Source organism: Oncorhynchus mykiss, chromosome 9 (assembly GCF_013265735.2).
Source record: "Oncorhynchus mykiss isolate Arlee chromosome 9, USDA_OmykA_1.1, whole genome shotgun sequence".
Taxonomy (NCBI): domain Eukaryota; kingdom Metazoa; phylum Chordata; class Actinopteri; order Salmoniformes; family Salmonidae; genus Oncorhynchus; species Oncorhynchus mykiss.
In genome coordinates, this window is record NC_048573.1 from 16,315,734 (window position 1) to 16,343,459 (window position 27,726).

General features: G+C 39.0%; 1 protein-coding gene across 1 annotated transcript; it reads left to right on the top strand.

Annotated features, from left to right (window-relative positions):
* Positions 1 to 26,784, top strand: LOC110532939 (cytosolic phospholipase A2 zeta). Its single transcript, XM_036989262.1, has 14 exons — positions 1 to 63; positions 1,097 to 1,204; positions 1,494 to 1,636; positions 1,843 to 2,038; positions 2,426 to 2,531; positions 2,932 to 3,072; positions 3,312 to 3,389; positions 19,741 to 19,923; positions 20,006 to 20,173; positions 21,675 to 21,746; positions 21,926 to 22,009; positions 22,748 to 22,902; positions 24,075 to 24,249; positions 26,532 to 26,784. The coding sequence occupies exons 1-14, from the start codon at positions 1 to 3 to the stop codon at positions 26,714 to 26,716; spliced, it is 1,857 nt and encodes a 618-aa protein (XP_036845157.1). The 3' UTR covers positions 26,717 to 26,784.
* Positions 26,785 to 27,726: the final 942 nt, after the last annotated feature.

Genomic DNA, 27,726 nt, shown 5'->3' on the forward strand with positions numbered 1-27,726 from the left:
ATGACAGAGGACGGGACTAGAGTGTGGAGATCAATAGGAGATCAACTGGAGGTGAAGATTAAGGTTTGACTAGTCTGCTGTACTGTACATCTCTGGTAAGACTTCTCTGTCTAAACACTGCATGTAGACTTTGTGTGTTTTATTGTTTATATATATTAAATTGTTCATGTTGTAAATCCATTTGTGACAATCTGTCTTTGTAAAAAGTGCTGTATCAATAAATATGGTTGATTGTTGTGTAATAGAATGATGCAGGTGACCTTTATTCAAATCAGTCTAAAGTCTTTGGCATCTAGTTTTGCAGTCAGATTGATAGACGTGTTTAGGACATAAAAAATATATATTAGAATGTCTTTGGGTTTCAACTGAGTACTATAAGTCCTTGGACACAAATGTGATAATTTAGAGTAATTGAATTTCACAGTACTGTTATTAGTATTATAATATTTATTTAACCCAAATAACATCTTATTGAGAGTTTTCTGACCCTATGACATGCAGAAAAACCAAGGGATTGGTTTGTGTTTAAAGGATCTGTTTTAGTGGACTCAGAGAGAACAATGTTGAAACAAACAGATACTCCTGAGGTAAGAAACTCATCATCACAATATAGTAGGACATTTGTCTGAAATAAACCACACAATATTATGTTTGGTTCTCGTCAAATACTTTGCTACTGCATTGCTGATATCGCTTAAATATACACAATATACACAACCCTTTTCTGTTGCTGTCAATACTAAACTCACCAAATTAAATCATATTGAAAGAAAACTTACTTCATTATGTTGATATTTACACAATATAAGGATGACATTTCTCTGTAACATACCAAACTGTACTGTAATACATAGCTATGAATATGCATCCAGAAATAAGGAATAATACATACTTTTCTGACAAAGAGTATAAGCTGTCAGAATTATGTTTTATTTATCTTAAAATAGCTTTTTATGAAATGCATGTTACTTGGCTCAATAAAAGACATTGAATAAAATATTTTTTCTTAGCTTTCAACACTTGAGTTCACCAAACTATATCATCATGAAGTAATATCCTGTACACATATATTTTTCTATTTCATTCATTCTGTCAGACTCTGCGTCTGTCTCACTCCATCAATGACGAGGAGGGAAAATACGTGACGTTGAGGAAGACTCAGATTAAGAAGTGGCTGAAAGGTCAGGGTTTCAACTGTGAACTGGTGGGTAGTCCTGTCTTCTCTATCGATCACTATCTCTGGTACTCATGCTCTTTCTCTAACTCCTCCCTCTCTCCACAGCCAACTACATACGGAGCCCACTCCCCACTCCTTTGTCTCCAGCTGCCTGTTGTTAGCCCAACCCCCCCTTCGTTCTTATTTAAAATATGATGGGACACTGATGAGAAATTCTGTAGATTTGATCCCTTTTTTAATTCTATCTTTCTTTTTTTGTCTCTATCTCTCTCTGTCACTGTCTGTTTCTCTCTGTCTCTCTCTCCCCATCTCTCAGGAGGATGTTCCTAACATAGCGTTGCTGGGGTCAGGTGGAGGAGAGAGGGCAGCAGTGGGCATGCTGGGATCTCTGCATCAGCTGGAACAGGACAACCTGCTGGGCAGCCTCCTCTACATGTGTGGGGTGTCAGGCACCACCTGGTACACACACACACACACACACACACACACACACACACACACACACACACACTTATTTACTATTATTCTTAGCAGGAAAGTTCATTTTGAATGACCTAAAACAAATCATTTTTCTCTATCTCTCTCCCTCCCTCAAAATCACTCACCCAATCACTGACACACACACACACACACACACACACACACACACACACACACACACACAGGTGCATGTCATCCCTGTACAGCGATCCAGATTGGTCATTGAATAAGCGTTGTGATGAGGTGATAAAGACGCTGAAGGGTCCTACAGTGAACTTGAGCAAAGCTGTGGAGTGGCTGAAATTGAGGAAAGAAGAAAACCAGGACTTCAACCTCACTGACTTCTGGGGCGCCTTCACTGCCTCCTATTTCATGAAAGAGGTCAGTGTATGGTTGTGTTTGTGTTTCCGTGTCTGTCTGTCTGTCTGTCTGTCTGTCTGTCTGTCTGTCTGTCTGTCTATTTGCTATTATGTGTGTGTGTGTGTGTGTCTGCCTATCTGCCTGTTTGCCTGTGTGTCTGTCTGTCAGTGTGTGTTTGTGTCTGTCTGCCAGCATGTGTGCGGGTGTTTCTGTATATCTGTCTGTCTATCTTTCTGTCTGCCAGCCAGTGTGTGTGGACGTCAGTGTATGGTTTATGTATGTGTGTCCATTTGTCTTTCTCTCTTTCTCTCCCTCTGTTGAGCTGAATACTCCCCCACCCTTCTCTCCCCCATCTCTCCCCCCATTTCCCCCCATCTCTTCCATTTTGTTCTCTGTCTCCTGTATCAGATGAACACTCGCCGTCTCTCTGAAGAAGCTCACAGGAACAGCACCAACCCCTACCCCATCTACAGCGCCATAGAACTGGAGCACAAAAGACTGGGCTGCACTAAAGGTGACTGTTATGAGACGTTCATTCAAACTTCAGAGTTAAAATTAATGTTATTTGCGTAAAGCTCCTGTTGCTTGATTCTGATACTTGGGTATCATCTTTGTAAAACGAGGTTCCAAGTCGAACGTTTCAGAGCTCCGAGTGCACTGTGAACGCAGCATCAATCAATCAAATGTATTTGTATTGAGCTTTTTACAAAGACAATTGTTTCAAAGTGTTTTACGACCAGAACCACACAAATAATATAAACAATTGATACAATATGAACAAACACTTTACTGTAGATGCCCAAAAAGCAAGCCAAGCATTAGTCTGAGTCCCAATTGGGCTCTGCTCAGAAGTGGTGCACTATATTGTGAATAGGGCGTCATTTCAGATCATTTTTCCACACTGTTGTCTGTAGGGGTGTGGTTTGAGATGACCCCCCACGAGAGTGGCTTCTCCGGATTGGGAGCTTTCGTCTCCACTTCCTGTCTTGGGAGCCAGTTTGAAGGTGGAGCTATGAGAGAGAAGAGGAAGGAAATGGACATGGTTCTGCTGCAAGGTGGGGCACGCACAGATACACACAGAAGCACATGCACACAACCACACACGCACGCAAACATACCCCCCCACATGCATACAAACACACACACACACACACACACACACACACACACACACACACACACACACACACACACACACACACACAAAACTTTGTCCCCAGTGTTGATATCATAGTTTTTTTTCCCCAAACTCTTATAGATGATGAATTGCTGTTTGTTTGTTGTTGCTGGGCAGGTATCTGTGGGAGTGCCATTGCAGATACTCAGAGGAACAATGCGGAGGTATTACAATGGATCTGGGACTTACTGCGAGGTAAGCTTCAACGCAGCATGCTAGTTAGCCTGCAAGGCTAGTGTGTGAGGAGGGGGGGGGGGGGGTCACTGAAACAATGTTCCTTTGCATTCATTTGTGATAAATATCTTAAATGTTTTTAATTAGGTAAGACTTTTTGCAATACGGTAGTCTTTCACCCCTCCCCTTACTCCCAACCAACCAGACGATAAAACCTCCATCAGACAATGTTAGAGAGAAAATGTAAAAGAAAAGTCAAGAAGAAAGAATAAAAATGAACATAGTGCCTGTATGTATAATACAACCCAGGAACAGACCCAGTACAGAAACACAAAGAAACAACAATGAAGAGAATCACCTTCAATCAAAAAGAAGCACAAACATAAAACAATACTCCAAAACAATAGTAGACAATAAAGTAGTGGACAATACTAGACAATTAACTACATGACAATACTAGACAATTACAGTACCTACATGACAATACTAGACAATTAACTACATGACAATACTAGACAATTAACTACATGACAATACTAGACAATTAACTACATGACAATACTAGACAATTAACTACATGACAATACTAGACAATTACAGTACCTACATGACAATACTAGACAATTAACTACATGACAATACTAGACAATTAACTACATGACAATACTAGACAATTAACTACATGCCAATACTAGACAATTAACTACATGCCAATACTAGACAATTAACTACATGACAATACTAGACAATTAACTACATGCCAATACTAGACAATAAAGTAGTGGACAATACTAGACAATTAACTACATGACAATACTAGACAATTAACTACATGCCAATACTAGACAATTAACTACATGACAATACTAGACAATTAACTACATGCCAATACTAGACAATAAAGTAGTGGACAATACTAGACAATTAACTACATGACAATACTAGACAATTAACTACATGCCAATACTAGACAATTAACTACATGCCAATACTAGACAATTAACTACATGCCAATACTAGACAATTAACTACATGACAATACTAGTCAATTAACTACATGACAATACTAGACAATTAACTACATGACAATACTAGACAATTAACTACATGACAATACTAGACAATTAACTACATGACAATACTAGACAATTAACTACATGACAATACTAGACAATTACAGTACCTACATGACAATACTAGACAATGAACTACATGCCAATACTAGACAATTAACTACATGCCAATACTAGACAATTAACTACATGCCAATACTAGACAATTAACTACATGCCAATACTAGACAATTAACTACATGACAATACTAGACAATTAACTACATGACAATACTAGTCAATTAACTACATGACAATACTAGACAATGAACTACATGACAATACTAGACAATTAACCACATGACAATACTAGACAATTAACTACATGCCAATACTAGACAATTAACTACATGACAATACTAGACAATTAACTACATGACAATACTAGACAATAACATAGCAGACAAAACTAAACAATTAACTACATGACAATACTACACAATTAACTACATGACAATACTAGACAATTAACTACATGACAACACTAGACAATTAACTACATGACAATACTAGACAATTAACTACATGACAATACTAGACAATAACATACCAGACAATACTAGACAATTAACTACATGACAATACTAGGCAATTAACTACATGACAATACTAGACAATAACATTCCAGACAATACTAGACAATAAACTACATGACAATACTAGACCATAAACTACAGGACAATACTAGACAATAAACTACAGGACACTACTAGACCATAAACTAGAGGACAATACTAGACAAACTAGAGCACAATACTAGACAATAAACTACAGGACAATACTAGACAATAAACTAGAGGACATTTCCTGACAAACTAGAGAACAATACTAGACAATAAACTACTGGAGAATACTAGACAATAAACAAAAGCACAATACTAGACCATAAACTACAGGACAATACTAGACAATAATCTACAGGACAATACTAGACCATAAACTACAGGACAATACTAGACAATAATCTACAGGACAATACTAGACCATAAACTACAAGACAATACTAGACAATAAACTACAGGACAATACTAGACCATAAACTACAGGACAATACTAGACCATAAACTACAGGACAATACTAGACCATAAACTACAGGACAAAGCTAGACAAAAAACTACAAGACAATACTAGACCATAATCTACAGGACAATACTAGACCATGATCTACAGGACAATGCTAGACAACAAACTACAGGACAATACTAGACCATAAACTACAGGACAATACTAGACCATAAACTACAGGACAAAGCTAGACAAAAAACTACAGGACAATACTAGACCATAAACTACAGGACAATACTAGACAATAAACTACAGGACAATACTAGACCATAAACTACAGGACAAAGCTAGACAAAAAACTACAAGACAATACTAGACCATAATCTACAGAACAATACTAGACCATAATCTACAGGACAATACTAGACAACAAACTACAGGACAATACTAAACAATGAACTACAGGACAATCCTAGACAATAAACTACAGGACAATACTAGACCATAAACTACAGGACAATACTAGACAATAATCTACAGGACAATACTAAACCATAAACTACAAGACAATAATAGACAATAAACTACAGGACAATAATAGACCATAAACTACAGGACAATACTAGACCATAAACTACAGGACAAAACTAGACAAAAAACTACAAGACAATACTAGACAATAATCTACAGAACAATACTAGACCATAATCTACAGGACAATACTAGACAACAAACTACAGGACAATACTAAACAATGAACTACAGGACAATACTAGACAATAAACTACAGGACAATACTAGACAATTAACTACATGCCAATACTAGACAATAAAGTAGTGGACAATACTAGACAATTAACTACATGACAATACTAGACAATTAACTACATGCCAATACTAGACAATTAACTACATGCCAATACTAGACAATTAACTACATGCCAATACTAGACAATTAACTACATGCCAATACTAGACAATTAACTACATGACAATACTAGTCAATTAACTACATGACAATACTAGACAATTAACTACATGACAATACAAGACAATTAACTACATGACAATACTAGACAATTAACTACATGACAATACTAGACAATTAACTACATGACAATACTAGACAATTACAGTACCTACATGACAATACTAGACAATTAACTACATGCCAATACTAGACAATTAACTACATGCCAATACTAGACAATTAACTACATGACAATACTAGACAATTAACTACATGCCAATACTAGACAATAAAGTAGTGGACAATACTAGACAATTAACTACATGACAATACTAGACAATTAACTACATGCCAATACTAGACAATTAACTACATGACAATACTAGACAATTAACTACATGCCAATACTAGACAATAAAGTAGTGGACAATACTAGACAATTACAGTACCTACATGACAATACTAGACAATGAACTACATGCCAATACTAGACAATTAACTACATGCCAATACTAGACAATTAACTACATGCCAATACTAGACAATTAACTACATGCCAATACTAGACAATTAACTACATGACAATACTAGACAATTAACTACATGACAATACTAGTCAATTAACTACATGACAATACTAGACAATGAACTACATGACAATACTAGACAATTAACCACATGACAATACTAGACAATTAACTACATGCCAATACTAGACAATTAACTACATGACAATACTAGACAATTAACTACATGACAATACTAGACAATAACATAGCAGACAAAACTAAACAATAAACTACATGACAATACTACACAATTAACTACATGACAATACTAGACAATTAACTACATGACAATACTAGACAATTAACTACATGACAATACTAGACAATTAACTACATGACAATACTAGACAATAACATACCAGACAATACTAGACAATTAACTACATGACAATACTAGGCAATTAACTACATGACAATACTAGACAATAACATTCCAGACAATACTAGACAATAAACTACAGGACAATACTAGACCATAAACTACAGGACAATACTAGACAATAAACTACAGGACACTACTAGACCATAAACTAGAGGACAATACTAGACAAACTAGAGCACAATACTAGACAATAAACTACAGGACAATACTAGACAATAAACTAGAGGACATTTCCTGACAAACTAGAGAACAATACTAGACAATAAACTACTGGAGAATACTAGACAATAAACAAAAGCACAATACTAGACCATAAACTACAGGACAATACTAGACAATAATCTACAGGACAATACTAGACCATAAACTACAAGACAATACTAGACAATAAACTACAGGACAATACTAGATCATAAACTACAGGACAATACCAGACCATAAACTACAGGACAATACTAGACCATAAACTACAGGACAAAGCTAGACAAAAAACTACAAGACAATACTAGACCATAATCTACAGGACAATACTAGACCATGATCTACAGGACAATACTAGACAACAAACTACAGGACAATACTAGACCATAAACTACAGGACAATACTAGACCATAAACTACAGGACAAAGCTAGACAAAAAACTACAAGACAATACTAGACCATAAACTACAGGACAATACTAGACAATAAACTACAGGACAATACTAGACCATAAACTACAGGACAAAGCTAGACAAAAAACTACAAGACAATACTAGACCATAATCTACAGAACAATACTAGACCATAATCTACAGGACAATACTAGACAACAAACTACAGGACAATACTAAACAATGAACTACAGGACAATCCTAGACAATAAACTACAGGACAATACTAGACCATAAACTACAGGACAATACTAGAAAATAATCTACAGGACAATACTAAACCATAAACTACAAGACAATAATAGACAATAAACTACAGGACAATAATAGACCATAAACTACAGGACAATACTAGACCATAAACTACAGGACAAAACTAGACAAAAAACTACAAGACAATACTAGACAATAATCTACAGAACAATACTGGACCATAATCTACAGGACAATACTAGACAACAAACTACAGGACAATACTAAACAATGAACTACAGGACAATCCTAGACAATAAACTACAGGACAATACTAGACAATTAACTACATGCCAATACTAGACAATAAAGTAGTGGACAATACTAGACAATTAACTACATGACAATACTAGACAATTAACTACATGCCAATACTAGACAATTAACTACATGCCAATACTAGACAATTAACTACATGCCAATACTAGACAATTAACTACATGCCAATACTAGACAATTAACTACATGACAATACTAGTCAATTAACTACATGACAATACTAGACAATTAACTACATGACAATACAAGACAATTAACTACATGACAATACTAGACAATTAACTACATGACAATACTAGACAATTAACTACATGACAATACTAGACAATTACAGTACCTACATGACAATACTAGACAATTAACTACATGCCAATACTAGACAATTAACTACATGCCAATACTAGACAATTAACTACATGACAATACTAGACAATTAACTACATGCCAATACTAGACAATAAAGTAGTGGACAATACTAGACAATTAACTACATGACAATACTAGACAATTAACTACATGCCAATACTAGACAATTAACTACATGACAATACTAGACAATTAACTACATGCCAATACTAGACAATAAAGTAGTGGACAATACTAGACAATTAACTACATGACAATACTAGACAATTAACTACATGCCAATACTAGACAATTAACTACATGCCAATACTAGACAATTAACTACATGCCAATACTAGACAATTAACTACATGACAATACTAGTCAATTAACTACATGACAATACTAGACAATTAACTACATGACAATACTAGACAATTAACTACATGACAATACTAGACAATTAACTACATGACAATACTAGACAATTAACTACATGACAATACTAGACAATTACAGTACCTACATGACAATACTAGACAATGAACTACATGCCAATACTAGACAATTAACTACATGCCAATACTAGACAATTAACTACATGCCAATACTAGACAATTAACTACATGCCAATACTAGACAATTAACTACATGACAATACTAGACAATTAACTACATGACAATACTAGTCAATTAACTACATGACAATACTAGACAATGAACTACATGACAATACTAGACAATTAACCACATGACAATACTAGACAATTAACTACATGCCAATACTAGACAATTAACTACATGACAATACTAGACAATTAACTACATGACAATACTAGACAATTAACTACATGACAATACTAGACAATAACATAGCAGACAAAACTAAACAATTAACTACATGACAATACTACACAATTAACTACATGACAATACTAGACAATTAACTACATGACAATACTAGACAATTAACTACATGACAATACTAGACAATAACATACCAGACAATACTAGACAATTAACTACATGACAATACTAGGCAATTAACTACATGACAATACTAGACAAAAACATTCCAGACAATACTAGACAATAAACTACAGGACAATACTAGACAATAAACTACAGGACACTACTAGACCATAAACTACAGGACAATACTAGACAATAAACTACAGGACACTACTAGACCATAAACTAGAGGACAATACTAGACAAACTAGAGCACAATACTAGACAATAAACTACAGGACAATACTAGACAATAAACTAGAGGACATTTCCTGACAAACTAGAGAACAATACTAGACAATAAACTACTGGAGAATACTAGACAATAAACAAAAGCACAATACTAGACCATAAACTACAGGACAATACTAGACAATAATCTACAGGACAATACTAGACAATAAACTACAGGACAATACTAGACAATAATCTACAGGACAATACTAGACAATAAACTACAGGACAATACTAGACAATAAACTACAGGACACTACTAGACCATAATCTACAGGACAATACTAGACCATAAACTACAGGACAATACTAGACAATAATCTACAGGACAATACTAGACCATAAACTACAAGACAATACTAGACAATAAAGTACAGGACAATTCTAGACCATAAACTACAGGACAATACTAGACCATAAACTACAGGACAATACTAGACCATAAACTACAGGACAAAGCTAGACAAAAAACTACAAGACAATACTAGACCATAATCTACAGGACAATACTAGACCATAATCTACAGGACAATACTAGACAACAAACTACAGGACAATACTAGACCATAAACTACAGGACAATACTAGACCATAAACTACAGGACAAAGCTAGACAAAAAACTACAAGACAATACTAGACCATAAACTACAGGACAATACTAGACAATAAACTACTGGACAATACTAGACCATAAACTACAGGACAAAGCTAGACAAAAAACTACAAGACAATACTAGACCATAATCTACAGAACAATACTAGACCATAATCTACAGGACAATACTAGACAACAAACTACAGGACAATACTAAACAATGAACTACAGGACAATCCTAGACAATAAACTACAGGACAATACTAGACCATAAACTACAGGACAATACTAGACAATAATCTACAGGACAATACTAAACCATAAACTACAAGACAATAATAGACAATAAACTACAGGACAATAATAGACCATAAACTACAGGACAATACTAGACCATAAACTACAGGACAAAACTAGACAAAAAACTACAAGACAATACTAGACAATAATCTACAGAACAATACTAGACCATAATCTACAGGACAATACTAAACAACAAACTACAGGACAATACTAAACAATGAACTACAGGACAATCCTAGACAATAAACTACAGGACAATACTAGACAATTAACTACATGCCAATACTAGACAATAAAGTAGTGGACAATACTAGACAATTAACTACATGACAATACTAGACAATTAACTACATGCCAATACTAGACAATTAACTACATACCAATACTAGACAATTAACTACATGCCAATACTAGACAATTAACTACATGCCAATACTAGACAATTAACTACATGACAATACTAGTCAATTAACTACATGACAATACTAGACAATTAACTACATGACAATACTAGACAATTAACTACATGACAATACTAGACAATTAACTACATGACAATACTAGACAATTAACTACATGACAATACTAGACAATTACAGTACCTACATGACAATACTAGACAATTAACTACATGCCAATACTAGACAATTAACTACATGCCAATACTAGACAATTAACTACATGCCAATACTAGACAATTAACTATATGCCAATACTAGACAATTAACTACATGACAATACTAGACAATTAACTTCATGACAATACTAGTCAATTAACTACATGACAATACTAGACAATGAACTACATGACAATACCAGACAATTAACCACATGACAATACTAGACAATTAACTACATGCCAATACTAGACAATTAACTACATGACAATACTAGACAATTAACTACATGACAATACTAGACAATAACATAGCAGACAAAACTAAACAATTAACTACATGACAATACTACACAATTAACTACATGACAATACTAGACAATAACATACCAGACAATACTAGACAATAACATACCAGACAATACTAGACAATTAACTACATGACAATACTAGGCAATTAACTACAGGACAATACTAGACCATAAACTACAGGACAATACTAGACAATAAACTACAGGACACTACTAGACCATAAACTAGAGGACAATACTAGACAAACTAGAGCACAATACTAGACAATAAACTACAGGACAATACTAGACAATAAACTAGAGGACATTTCCTGACAAACTAGAGAACAATACTAGACAATAAACTACTGGAGAATACTAGACAATAAACAAAAGCACAATACTAGACCATAAACTACAGGACAATACTAGACAATAATCTACAGGACAATACTAGACCATAAACTACAAGACAATACTAGACAATAAACTACAGGACAATACTAGACCATAAACTACAGGACAATACTAGACCATAAACTACAGGACAATACTAGACCATAAACTACAGGACAAAGCTAGACAAAAAACTACAGGACAATACTAGACCATAATCTACAGGACAATACTAGACCATAATCTACAGGACAATACTAGACAACAAACTACAGGACAATACTAGACCATAAACTACAGGACAATACTAGACCATAAACTACAGGACAAATCTAGACAAAAAACTACAAGACAATACTAGACCATAAACTACAGGACAATACTAGACAATAAACTACAGGACAATACTAGACCATAAACTACAGGACAAAGCTAGACAAAAAACTACAAGACAATACTAGACCATAATCTACAGAACAATACTAGACCATAATCTACAGGACAATACTAGACAACAAACTACAGGACAATACTAAACAATGAACTACAGGACAATCCTAGACAATAAACTACAGGACAATACTAGACCATAAACTACAGGACAATACTAGACAATAATCTACAGGACAATACTAAACCATAAACTACAAGACAATAATAGACAATAAACTACAGGACAATAATAGACCATAAACTACAGGACAATACTAGACCATAAACTACAGGACAAAACTAGACAAAAAACTACAAGACAATACTAGACAATAATCTACAGAACAATACTAGACCATAATCTACAGGACAATACTAGACAACAAACTACAGGACAATACTAAACAATGAACTACAGGACAATCCTAGACAATAAACTACAGGACAATACTAGACCATAACCTACAGGACAATACTAGACCATAATCTACAGGACACTACTAGACAATAAACTACAGGACAATACTAGACCATAATCTACAGGACAATCCTAGACAATAAACTACAGGACAATACTAGACCATAACCTACAAGACAATACTAGACAATAAACTACAGGACAATACTAGACAATAAACTACAGGACAATACTAGACCATAATCTACAGGACAATACTAGACCATAAACTACAAGACAATACTAGACAATAAACTACAGGACAATACTAGACAATAAACTACAGGACAATACTAGACAATAATCTACAGGACAATACTAGACAATAAACTACACGACAATACCTAGAAGCCGGTCTTTGGGTGTTGCTAGACTGGAGACAAAGTCGAGGCCATTATCACAACGGGTTACCAACATATTAAAAAAATGATTGACATATTTTCATTAAAACATTTAATTTGATGAATTTATTCATACTATTTCATCCTTCCAGAAGATATAGTCCCAACACATATCTAGGGTTTCTACCCAAGCCGGTTGTGTCACGGTCATTGGAATAAATGGACCAAGGCGCAGCGTGCGTAGAGTTCCACATGTTTTAATAAATGAAACTCACCAAAAACAAACAGAAGTGAAGTAAATGCAATTTTCACAGGCTCTACACAAAAACAAGATCCCACAAAAACCCAGTGGGAAACGGCTGCCTAAAAATGATCCCCAATCAGAGACAACAATAGACAGCTGCCTCTGATTTGGAACCATACCAGGCCAACATAGAAATACAAAAACTAGAGTACCCACCCTAGTCACACCCCGACCTAACCACATTAGAGAATAAAACGTTCTCTAAGGTCAGGGCGTGGCAGGTTGGTCGTTAATTCGATAGGTTCAGTTGCTAAAGACGCGACCCAGTCGTTCAGTCTTTTTGTTCTGTATCTATGAATGCGACCCAGTCGTTCAGTCTTTTTGTTCTGTATCTATGAATGCGACCCAGTCGTTCAGTCTTTTTGTTCTGTATCTATGAATGCGACCCAGTCGTTCAGTATTTTTGTTCTGTATCTATGAATGTGACCCAGTCGTTCAGTCTTTTTGTTCTGTATCTATGAATGCGACCCAGTCGTTCAGTCTTTTTGTTCTGTATCTATGAATGCGACCCAGTCGTTCAGTCTTTGTCTTCTGTATCTATGAATGCGACCCAGTCGTTCAGTCTTTTTGTTCTGTATCTATGAATGCGACCCAGTCGTTCAGTCTTTTACTTCTGTATCTATGAATGCGACCCAGTCGTTCAGTCTTTTTGTTCTGTATCTATGAATGCGACCCAGTCGTTCAGTATTTTACTTCTGTATCTATGAATGCGACCCAGTCGTTCAGTCTTTTTGTTCTGTATCTATGAATGCGACCCAGTCGTTCAGTCTTTTTGTTCTGTATCTATGAATGCGACCCAGTCGTTCAGTCTTTTTGTTCTGTATCTATGAATGCGACCCAGTCGTTCAGTATTTTACTTCTGTATCTATGAATGCGACCCAGTCGTTCAGTCTTTTACTTCTGTATCTATGAATGCGACCCAGTCGTTCAGTCTTTTACTTCTGTATCTATGAATGCGACCCAGTCGTTCAGTATTTTACTTCTGTATCTATGAATGCAACCCAGTCGTTCAGTCTTTTACTTCTGTATCTATGAATGCGACCCAGTCGTTCAGTCTTTTTGTTCTGTATCTATGAATGCGACCCAGTCGTTCAGTCTTTTTGTCCTGTATCTATGAATGCGACCCAGTCGTTCAGTCTTTTTGTTCTGTATCTATGAATGCGACCCAGTCGTTCAGTATTTTACTTCTGTATCTATGAATGCGACCCAGTCGTTCAGTCTTTTACTTCTGTATCTATGAATGCGACCCAGTCGTTCAGTCTTTTTGTTCTGTATCTATGAATGCAACCCAGTCGTTCAGTCTTTTACTTCTGTATCTATGAATGCGACCCAGTCGTTCAGTCTTTTTGTTCTGTATCTATGAATGCGACCCAGTCGTTCAGTCTTTTTGTTCTGTATCTATGAATGCGACCCAGTCGTTCAGTCTTTTTGTTCTGTATCTATGAATGCGACCCAGTCGTTCAGTCTTTTTGTCCTGTATCTATGAATGCGACCCAGTCGTTCAGTCTTTTTGTTCTGTATCTATGAATGCGACCCAGTCGTTCAGTCTTTTTGTTCTGTATCTATGAATGCGAGCCAGTCGTTCAGTCTTTTTGTTCTGTATCTATGAATGCGACCCAGTCGTTCAGTATTTTACTTCTGTATCTATGAATGCAACCCAGTCGTTCAGTCTTTTACTTCTGTATCTATGAATGCGACCCAGTCGTTCAGTCTTTTTGTTCTGTATCTATGAATGCGACCCAGTCGTTCAGTCTTTTACTTCTGTATCTATGAATGCGACCCAGTCGTTCAGTCTTTTCGTTCTGTATCTATGAATGCGACCCAGTCGTTCAGTATTTTTGTTCTGTATCTATGAATGCAACCCAGTCGATCAGTCTTTTACTTCTGTATCTATGAATGCGACCCAGTCGTTCAGTCTTTTTGTCCTGTATCTATGAATGCGACCCAGTCGTTCAGTCTTTTTGTTCTGTATCTATGAATGCGACCCAGTCGTTCAGTATTTTACTTCTGTATCTATGAATGCGACCCAGTCGTTCAGTCTTTTACTTCTGTATCTATGAATGCGACCCAGTCGTTCAGTCTTTTTGTTCTGTATCTATGAATGCAACCCAGTCGTTCAGTCTTTTTGTTCTGTATCTATGAATGCAACCCAGTCGTTCAGTCTTTTACTTCTGTATCTATGAATGCGACCCAGTCGTTCAGTCTTTTTGTTCTGTATCTATGAATGCAACCCAGTCGTTCAGTCTTTTACTTCTGTATCTATGAATGCGACCCAGTCGTTCAGTCTTTTTGTTCTGTATCTATGAATGCAACCCAGTCGTTCAGTCTTTTACTTCTGTATCTATGAATGCGACCCAGTCGTTCAGTCTTTTTGTTCTGTATCTATGAATGCGACCCAGTCGTTCAGTCTTTTTGTTCTGTATCTATGAATGCGACCCAGTCGTTCAGTCTTTTTGTTCTGTATCTATGAATGCGACCCAGTCGTTCAGTCTTTTTGTCCTGTATCTATGAATGCGACCCAGTCGTTCAGTCTTTTTGTTCTGTATCTATGAATGCGACCCAGTCGTTCAGTCTTTTTGTTCTGTATCTATGAATGCGACCCAGTCGTTCAGTCTTTTTGTTCTGTATCTATGAATGCGAGCCAGTCGTTCAGTCTTTTTGTTCTGTATCTATGAATGCGACCCAGTCGTTCAGTATTTTACTTCTGTATCTATGAATGCAACCCAGTCGTTCAGTCTTTTACTTCTGTATCTATGAATGCGACCCAGTCGTTCAGTCTTTTTGTTCTGTATCTATGAATGCGACCCAGTCGTTCAGTCTTTTTGTTCTGTATCTATGAATGCAACCCAGTCGTTCAGTCTTTTACTTCTGTATCTATGAATGCGACCCAGTCGTTCAGATTTTTTGTTCTGTATCTATGAATGCAACCCAGTCGTTCAGTCTTTTACTTCTGTATCTATGAATGCGACCCAGTCGTTCAGTCTTTTTGTTCTGTATCTATGAATGCAACCCAGTCGTTCAGTCTTTTACTTCTGTATCTATGAATGCGACCCAGTCATTCAGTCTTTTACTTCTGTATCTATGAATGCAACCCAGTCGTTCAGTCTTTTTGTTCTGTATCTATGAATGCAACCCAGTCGTTCAGTCTTTTACTTCTGTATCTATGAATGCGACCCAGTCGTTCAGTCTTTTTGTTCTGTATCTATGAATGCAACCCAGTCGTTCAGTCTTTTACTTCTGTATCTATGAATGCGACCCAGTCGTTCAGTCTTTTACTTCTGTATCTATGAATGCGACCCAGTCGTTCAGTCTTTTAATTCTGTATCTATGAATGCGACCCAGTCGTTCAGTCTTTTTGTTCTGTATCTATGAATGCGACCCAGTCGTTCAGTCTTTTTGTTCTGTATCTATGAATGCGACCCAGTCGTTGGTTCTAAATGTTCCATTGCCATACTGGCTGGGAAATATCTTATCTCTTCCTTGCTAGCCAACTACAGCAAACTTACAGTCAAATCTAAAAGTAACAGAAAAGTAGCTGCATTTGCATTTCTTTAAGCTGTTTTCTAGTGACAGCTATGTTTTTGGATCAAATCAAATGTTATTTGTCACATGCACATGGTTAGCAGATGTTAATGCGAGTGTAGCGAAATGCTTGTGCTTCTAGTTCCGACAGTGCAGTAATATCTAACAAGTAATCTAACAAAATCACAACGACTACCTTATACACACAAATGTAAAGGGATGGAATAAGAATATGTACATATAAATATATGGATGAGCGATGACCATGCGGCAGAGGCAAGATACAGTAGATGGTATAGAACAGTATATACATATGAGATGAGTAATGTAGGATATGTAAACATTATTAAAGTGGCGTTATTTAAAGTGACTATTGATCCATTTATTAAAGTTGCCAGTGATTTGAGTCTGTATGTTGGCAGCAGCCTCTATGTTAGTGATAGATGTGTTGTCTCTCGGTCCCAGCTTTGATGCACCTGTACTGACCTCGCCTTCTGGATGATAGCGGGGTGAACAGGCAGTGGCTCGGGTGGTTGTTGTCCTTGATGATCTTTTTGGCCTTCCTGTGACATCGGGTGGTGTAGGTGTCCTGGAGGGCAGGTAGTTTGCCCCCGGTGATGCGTTGTGCAGACCTCATTTCCCTCTGGAGAGCCTTGCGGTTCAGGGCGGTGCAGTTGCTGTACTAGGCGGTACAGCCCGACAGAATGCTCTCGATTGTGCATCTGTAAAAGTTTGTGAGGATTTTAGGAGACAAGCCAAATGTCTTTAGTCTCCAAGGCTGTGACTATAATCAAAGATAATTATTTTGGGATACATCTGTCGTGGAAGATTCAGAATTTGTTGGTAACATATGTAAGATGTTTTATATTCATCAAATGTGTGTAAGTTACTTCTCATCAGAATGGTATTTTTGTATAATACTGTGGTGAAGTTGCAGTTATCTGTTCTATGTCAAGACTAAGTTGCATGGTCCGCAGAGAGGGGAGAGGTCAAAGTATCATCATGTGTAAACATATCTTTTGCTCCACTGTGTGTGTGCCAGTTCACTCCCTAGTTTTCCCATCGGAGATGGCAGTGTCTGGAATCATTCCCCTCTGCGTGAGCTTGTCCAGGATTGGTTGTATTTAGAATTGGTTGTATCTAAATGACAATTTGATATATGCCTGTTGATATGGAGGATTGGTTTATGGTTCTGAGGTTGAGAGAGGAGACAAAGCTGAACAATGAATTATGCCAATGCTGTCTTATCCTGTGTATCTTTGCTATAAAGGATCCCATTTTGCCGTTGTGTGGGGACTCTCAACTTTTCATTAGAGATGCTGAACTGTTGAAAGTCAAAAGGCTATTGCAATGTGGAAGAGAGAGACACTGAGTTACCTGAGAGTCACCGGATTGTGATAGAGCTGATATAATTAAAGATGGACTTTGATAACTAACTCTGACTTGTGTGTGTGGTTTGCTCCCATGATTTGGTAAATAGAGGAAATTTCCACGACACATCCCACAGCTAACACCATCACTTCAAACTGAAGCTTGAAAGACTGCAAACTAGCTGCATTTCATTTCGTTTGACCTGTTTTCAATATTCATTTCTATGTATATATCAATGAAAATAGTACTGGTTCATGATTTAGACTGGCGGGGAAACACTACCTGCCTGTCTGTCTCGTCCCGACACCCAACACGTTCATTACTATGGGACAGCTGGAGATTGAATATCTGAAACAATGTTGAAAAAGTCAAAGAGACAGACAGCAAGGTTTATACAAATCTCTGCTGCTGAAAACTAAACTTTTATAGTGGAGATCAAGTTTATAAAGTGTCTGGCTGGGCTGATGAGACAGTGGAATGTGCAGTCAGAAGGAACAGAGTAAATAGGCATTTTAATGTCACGGATTTAGGTAATTTGTGGAATAGACCCTGGCTGGAATGTGGTTTTAACCAATCAGCATTCATGATTAGACCCACTCGTTGTATAATAGACAAATGACATGACAATAGTAAACAAACTACAGGACAATAGTAGACATTTTATAATGGGTGGGTCTAATCCTGAATGCTGATTGGGTAAAACCGCATTCTAGCTGGTGATGGGAGATGGACCAGAGGACGCTGGCGGGAGGAGCTATAGGAGGTCAGGCTCATTGTAATGGCTGGAATGGAATAGGCCAAGAGGACATCCTCAAAACCAAGGACGACACTTGAGATTTACATGTCTCAGACAGGGTTACCTCATCATGAGAGGAGGTTGTGTTTCCAAATCATCTCTGCTACACGTGACCAACCTGTTCTGTTCTGCAGGGCACGAGAGCATGATGTTGAAAGAGAACATGAATATGGTTGAGAGAAGCGGGAAGGTAAAGGTGTGTGAGTGTGTGCCCTCCCGAGTGGTGAGGTGTGTGTCTGAGCTGATCAAGTATGCTGAGGACCCAGATCCACTGAAGACAAGGGAAGTCATCACCACACTGGGACAACTACTGGAAGGTGAGACACAAACTTATACACTCACTAGTGCACAAAGACACCATAATCATGACCCCAGTGATAATGTGTATAATGACTCTAGGTCTTGTGAGCAGTAAGGGTGAGATGCTGTGGAACATGGACCCTGAGAGTTGGAAGAGAACCAGCCTGGTGGAGAGAAAGAAGTTCATAGAGACAGTCAGTCTGGAGCTCATCCTCTCCTCAGACAGCTGGGCAAAAGACTGGAAGGACAAACGCTGCCCCTGCATCGGTAACAAAGGCATTATATTACTCCAACACCAGGTTAGCCCGTTGAACTACAGCGGTTCCAAAAATATTTTTTTGTCTGGCTGACTGGGAGAACACTTTGAAGAACCTTTATGAGTTCCATGTACTGTCGAACCCCATTAAATGCCATGTATAACCTTCTGTGGAAAAGGTTCTACATAGAACTTAATAGGGTTCTACATGAAACCCAAACGGGTTATCACTGAAGAACCCTTTATAGGTAGGTAGCACTATGTAGTACTTTTATACTTAGAGACATTAGACCCTACACCTGCACAGGTAACACTAACTTCCACACTACCACTTCTATTACCTGACTTTGGCTTCATGACTCAAGACCTTGTTAGTTCACTGAGCTGATGCCTTGGAGCTGAGTTTTTTACAGAAGGTTTGGGGACCTGGATGTAAAATGGAGTATGGTTATGTGGTAATATGGTCTTAGTGTAAGAGAGTATATGGTACTAGGTAGTTATAAACAGTGGACATCTGTATCTAGTACAGCTCCAATAGGGGAGGCTGGTGGAGGGAGAAATCAGAGGACTGCTTATTGTATTTCTTGGGAATGGCATCATGAATGGTATCAAACACATATCAAACACGTGTTTGGTACGATTTCTCAATCAGTTCCATCCATTACAGTGAACCCATGATCCAATTTCTCCCGCCACCAGCCCCCTGTGGTTCAGCATCATGTCATGGGGTGGCAGGGTAGCCTAGTGGTTAGAGTGTTGGACTACTAACTGGAATGTTGCAAGTTCAAATCCCCGAGCTGACAAAGTACAAATCTGTTGATCTGCCCCTGAAAAGGCAGCTAACCCAATGTTCCTAGGCTGTCATTGAAAATAAGAATTTGTTCTTAACTGACTTGCCTTGTTAAATAAAAGTTAAATAAAAAATGTCCAGCCGCCCAGTCACTTATAGGATACGCGTTCCTGCTGTAGTGGTTACTGGCTAAGTGTGTGTGCACGCATGTATCAGACAATAACAACCGGCAGAGGGATACAAATGGAAGATTGGCTTGCCGGGTAGATTGGGGTATGTGAGTGGGCGTACAACAATGACTTGAATCCTTAAATTCAGGAGTTCAAATCAGCATCGAGTCAATTTTGACAAAAGTCCTTTAAGTGTATTTGTTTGCTAATTCTTGTTGCTGATACACATTTTGATAGTACCTTCAATTTACCCTTATCCAAGACACTCCAAGTTAATACCTAATCCTAATCTCTCAACGTTAACGCCTAATCCTAACCACTCAAAGTTAATGCCTAACCTTAACTAGTGATGTTAGGTTTGATACTGGAACTCTGAGGCATGTGTCAAATTCTCTAAGCAGCTAACTTTGAAGCAGTGTGCCGATGCGTGTATTACTTTATCAAAAGTATAACATCAATGATGTCTGAAGCTTCATTTTTATCACGTGCTGTTTCAAACCGTGTGATACATGCCAGACCATGAGGTCATCTTTCTTGTTTTATCCTCTGCAGATGGATCAAAGTATATGGTGACTACGGGACAGACGGTTAATTTGTCAATAACAAACTCCTGGTTCTTTGATGGTAATGTTTTTTTTATTACCTTTCTGTCCAGTATGATTACTATGGAAGTTGTGTGTGTGTGTGTGTGTGTGGGTGTTCCCTTAAAAGAAGGATACAGAATACATGCTCTCTCCATCACTGAGATTATTTTTGACCAGTTGATATGAATAATTTGATATTGGTGTGTGTGTCTCCTCCAGGCTGGTGGATTCTACAGAACATTTCCCCTCTGGTCCAAACATGGGAATGGGGAACCAAGTCCAACTTCCTCTTTAAGGTCCAAGGTACAGTAACATCAGACCTCTTCCTAACATGATAGCATAACTAGTATCAGTCATCGCTCGTTCTCTCTACCCTCCCCCTCCTGCTCATTCTCTCTACCCTCCCCTGCCTGCTCATTCTCTCTACCCTCCCCCGCCTGCTCATTCTCTCTACACTCCCCGCCTGCTCATTCTCTCTACCCTTCTCTGCCTGCTCATTCTCTCTACCCTCCCCTGCCTGCTCATTCTCTCTACCCTCCCCCGCCTGCTCATTCTCTCTACCCTCCCCCGCCTGCTCATTCTCTCTACCCCCCCCCCGCCTGCTCATTCTCTCTACCCTCCCCCGCCTGCTCATTCTCTCTACCCTCCCCCGCCTGCTCGTTCTCTCTACCCTCCCCCGCCTGCTCGTTCTCTCTACCCTCCCCCGTATGCTCGTTCTGTCTACCCTCCCCTGCCCGCTCGCTCGTTCTCTCTACCCTCCCCTGCCTGCTCGTTCTCTCTTCCCTCCCCCGCTCTCCCCCTCTACCCTCCCCGCACTCCCTCTCTACCCTCCCCCCTCGCTCGCTCTCTCTACCCTCCCCCGCTCGCTCTCTACCCTCCCGCCCACGCTCGCTCTCTAACCTCCCTCCCCCGCTCTACCCCCCCCCCCCCCCCCCCGCTCTAGCTAAGTGCTCGCTCGCTCTCTACCCCCCTGTCTCACTCTACGCCCCCCTCACTCTCTACCCCTCCTTTCGATTTACCTCTCCATCTCCATCTCCCCAGATGCTAGAGTTCCGGAGAGCATGGCATCCAAAGAGAAGATTCACCTGGTAGACGCTGCGTTAAAGATCAACTCTCCCTACCCTTCTGTCCTGCGCACTTCGAGGAAGGTCGACCTCATAATTTCCTTGGACTTCAGCGAAGAAGACCCATTTGAGGCAAACACACACATGCACACATGTATTCCTATTCAAGCCTTTCAGAAGAATATGAAGTGCCTAGGTAGTAGTGACCCTCTCTCTCTCCCCTCTAATGAGCTCTTTAGGTAGATGTGACTCTCTCTCTCTCTTGTGTGCTCTCTAGGTAGTAGTGACCCTCTCTCTCTCTCTCTCTCTCTCACACACACTCTCTAGGTAGTAGTGACCCTATCTCTCTCTCCCCTCTCTTGCTCACTCTCTAGGTAGTAGTGACCCTATCTCTCTCTCCCCTCTCTTGCTCACTCTCTAGGTAGTAGTGACCCTCTCTCTCTCCCCTCTCTTGCTCACTCTCTATGTAGTAGTGACCCTCTCTCTCTCCCCTCTCTTGCTCACTCTCTAGGTAGTAGTGACCCTCTCTCTCTCCCCTCTCTTGCTCACTCTCTAGGTAGTAGTGACTCTCTCTCTCTCCCCTCTCTTGCTCACTCTCTAGGTAGTAGTGACTCTCTCTCTCTCCCCTCTCTTGCTCACTCTCTAGGTAGATGTGACTCTCTCTCTCTTGTGTGCTCTCTAGGTAGTAGTGACCCTCTCTCTCTCTCTCTCACACACACTCTCTAGGTAGTAGTGACCCTATCTCTCTCTCCCCTCTCTTGCTCACTCTCTAGGTAGTAGTGACCCTCTCTCTCTCCCCTCTCTTGCTCACTCTCTAGGTAGTAGTGACCCTCTCTCTCTCCCCTCTCTTGCTCACTCTCTAGGTAGTAGTGACCCTCTCTCTCTCCCCTCTCTTGCTCACTCTCTAGGTAGTAGTGACTCTCTCTCTCTCCCCTCTCTTGCTCACTCTCTAGGTAGTAGTGACTCTCTCTCTCTCCCCTCTCTTGCTCACTCTCTAGGGAGTAGTGACTAGGGCACGTGTCAAAGTCATTCCACGGAGGGAGTGTCTGTGGGTTTTCGCTCCACCCTTGTACTATATTGATGAATGGTCACTAATTAGTAAGGAAGTCCCCTCACCTGGTTATCTAGGTCTTCATTGAAAAACCAAAAACCTGCAGCCACTCAGCCCTCCCTGGACTGAGTGACACCCCTGGCCTAGGGAGTAGGGCCTAGTGAGAAGGAAGTAGTGCCTAGGAATTAGGGACTAAGGGCTGGTTTAGAGAAGGGCATTGACATAACCATACTACTGGTCCTGCTCCTGACAGACGGTGTTTAGTGCCAAAAAGTACGCGGATGAGCTGAAGCTTCCCTTTCCCCCAGTGAATGAGGATATAAGGAAGGAGAAAGACCATCCTCAGGACTGCTACGTTTTTGAGGGGCGACGCCCTGAAGAGCCCACCATCATGCACATGCCCCTGTTCAACCTGCGGAACTGCCATGGTGTGTGGTAGTCATCATAGTAGTCAGTGTCTCTGTCTGTTATACTTGTCTCTCTGACTACACCCTTTTCTGACTTAGTTTTTCTCTGTGTCATGTCTTTTTCCTGTATATCTGCACCAACTGTCTGTGTTTTATGATGGCATTAGTATTGTTTATCAGGAGCCACATTTGCTACAGCTACTCTTCCTGGGGTTCACACAAAACACAATGGTAAATCTAAACAAACTTAAAGATACCAAAAACAATTTAGTCCAATGTTGCTAAATATCACGTGGCTGTCCATGGTAATCATTTCTGTGTGTGTCTGTGTGAACAAGTAAAATGGAAAATGTTGACTCACCCTACTTGTAGACTAGTTGAACACCAATGCCATCCTCTCTTTCATGTAGACAAAACGATCTATGGCTTTTAGTTTTTGTTGTCATAGGCTACCGAGCTAAAATTCTTGCTTGCCTAACTTCCTTGCATGGGCAACCATGACCCAGCTAAATTAGCTAGCTAGTTGACATGAGACTACTAGACTACATATAGACCCTACAGATGCGCGTGACTCTTGGCGGCATTGCGTAGCCCATCGCCATCTTCACCCATTAAACATTATAGATTTGTTTTTATTACTTCTAAACAAAACAACTTTTTGAGGTTCTCATATGCTTACAATGATGTTTTGATTCTTGCTTGAACAGTTGCTAGGATTATATTTGGTTGTGATCTTTGCAACATAACTATTTTCGATACAGCAGTTATCTAGAATGCTAACGATCATTGAAATAGCAGGACATTCATACAAACCTTAAAATCCAATTATAATCCAAAAGTAGTGTGAAATGCACTCATAAGCAACATGTAGAGGCTTTTCTTGCTGGCGTTCTATAAGAACTCCCCCTTGTTCTGACACCAGGTTGCACTCCTCGCCCTCGTGTGGGAATGTTTGTAAACACAGAAACAAGTCTATTGAACCTCAATCATGTCAAGCCAGTGGCACAACATATTCATTTATGGTGACATCAGAATCGGCATCATAATCCTTGGCCTGTAGAGAGAATTAAGTCAAAACCCCATCTCCATCCATGGCTTAGGAAAGGGACGATTTAGCAAGCAAGCTACTGCAGGACATCAACACAAGCAGACCAGAAACTGACATTTATCTGAAAATGAAGTTTTACTTAGGAAAGGATTTGATTGGTGTAATTCCAAACTGGCCTCCCTTGGGGTGCGTTTTGCTGCACTAGGATAACCCACAGTTGAGATCAGCTCGATGCTGATAGGATAATTATTTAAAACAATGCTGATAGGTTAATTATTTAAAACAATGATAAAGGAAGTCCAAAATGCTTGCTGGCATCACTCAATCAAATGCTACTGCTGCAACATGTTATACTCTTTGGGTCCAGGCAGCATCAGATGCATGAGCTACACATACTGACACAGAGGGGCGCTGTTTCCCTCCCTCAGATGATTTTTCCGGTGAGATTCAGCCACTTACGAAGTGACCTGAAAAGTATAAAAACACAGAAGCTGTGTTCGAATACCCATACTAACATACTGTATACTACATACTTAACATGTATATACTATTAGTTTACAGTATAAAACTAACGGGATCCTTTCAGTTGAGTGTACTATCGCTTCGCATGTCGACCAGAAGTTGATGCTGTTGCTATGCAACCGCTTGTTAGCTTGTTAGCATAACAAATTACTAGCTAGACTTTGGGTTTGTTCATAATTTCAATCGGTAGTGTCAGGGAGTTGTCAGCTTGTCCGTTCGTAAATTCAGAGCGTTTCGCTCTCAGAACACTTTAATTAAGCTTCTTTGCCAACGTTTACTGACACCGGCTACATACAATGGGTGTTGGGCGTTTGTAAATGTATTTATTCTGTGCTCTGGCATTGTCAGATGAGAGTGCTCAGAAATCGGAGTAGATAGCCAGAGCAAATTTACGAACACACCTGCAACACTATACCACTTAGATAAGCTTTTGAATGACGTGAATAATCAAGTCAATAAACATTGGGCAGTTAGTAAATATACTGGATGTTTGATGTATTAGTAGCCAACTAACATTACAGTGGGTAGCTGACATACCTGTTACATAGTGCTATAATTATATGCTATTCGGTTTTTATAGCGTAGCTAACAAAATATAACTTTTTTGAAAGGTCATGACTTTATTACATTGCTGAACATTTTCTTAAAGACACACCTCAAATATGTCCACCCCTCCCATCTGAGCACAAGCCAGCTGATGTAAGACATGTACATTGTTCTGTTCTCTTCCTAGACGAGAAAGGGTTTAAGAAGGAGAGGGAGAGTTACAAAACATTCCAGCTTCACTACGGTGCGCCGGAGATCGACCACCTCCTGGAGAAGGCCCAGGACAACATGAGGAACAACAGAGACAGGATCCTGGGACAGATCATTATGGCCATCCAACGCAGAAAGAAGCGCATGTCAATGGCTCAATAGTTTTTATCAGTGGTGGAAAGTATCTGTACTTTACTATTAATACTTGACAACTTTTACTTCACGACATTCCTAAAGAAAATAATATACTTTTTACTCCATACATTTTCTCTGACTGCCGACATTGGCTTGTTAGATTTTGAATGCTTAGCAGAACAGAAAAAGTCTAATTCATGCACTTATCAAGAGGACATTCTTGTTCCTCCCTACTGCCTCTGATCTGGCAGACTGATTAGAAGCACCTGCTGCGCATCGGTTGCTCACCTGTGTTCCCTACAAATGCTGTCTTGAATCAAAAGGATTTGTACCTACACACTGGAGAAAGTTGCAGCGTCTGTGTATGTTATCCCTAATGCAGTGAAAATAATAAAAATAATATAAAAAATTAACTAAGCTTTTTGAGACATCTTTTTGAGTTCGGACACATCAGACTCTTTGTCTGCTTCTGAGAGAGTGTGATTGTCCCCTTTTTGATTAGGACTCACGAAACACATCCATTGTTTGATGTCTGAGTGTTGGCGTGTGCCCCTGGCTATCTGTGAAAAATAAAATGGTGCCGTCTGGGTTGCTTAATATAAGGAATATGACATTGTTTATCCTTTTCCTTCTGATACTGTTCCTGGAGAGCCTCCCTCCTGTAGGTTTTTGCTCCAGACCTTGTTCCTGGGATTGGAGTGAAAACCTACAGGAGGGTAGCACTTAAGGAACAGAGTCGGAGAGCCCAGGTCTATATGCTTCGGACACAAAGACTATTCTTGTTCTCATAGACTAGGGGTTTTCAACTCTTACCCTACGAGGTCCGGACCCTGCTGGTTTTCTGTTCTAACTGATAATTAATTGCACCCACCTGGTGTCCCAGGTCTAAATCAGTTCCTGATTAGAGGTGAAGAATGAAAACAAATGCACTGGCTTTGTGGTCCAGAGTTGAGTTTGAGGGTGATAGACTAATGACTTGTTGACCTTTTAGACTATGAACGCATAACTAAATGTGAATATGCATGTAGGTCTATAGG

What these genes read in the sequence shown, in the direction of transcription:
- LOC110532939 (XM_036989262.1), top strand. Translation starts at nt 1, where the DNA reads ATGACAGAGGACGGGACTAGAGTGTGGAGATCAATAGGAGATCAACTG. An exon ending in AACTGGAGGTGAAGATTAAG is followed by an intron (nt 64 to 1,096) that starts GTTTGACTAGTC and finishes TCATTCTGTCAG; the next exon opens with ACTCTGCGTCTGTCTCACTC. An exon ending in AAACTCCTGGTTCTTTGATG is followed by an intron (nt 21,747 to 21,925) that starts GTAATGTTTTTT and finishes TGTCTCCTCCAG; the next exon opens with GCTGGTGGATTCTACAGAAC.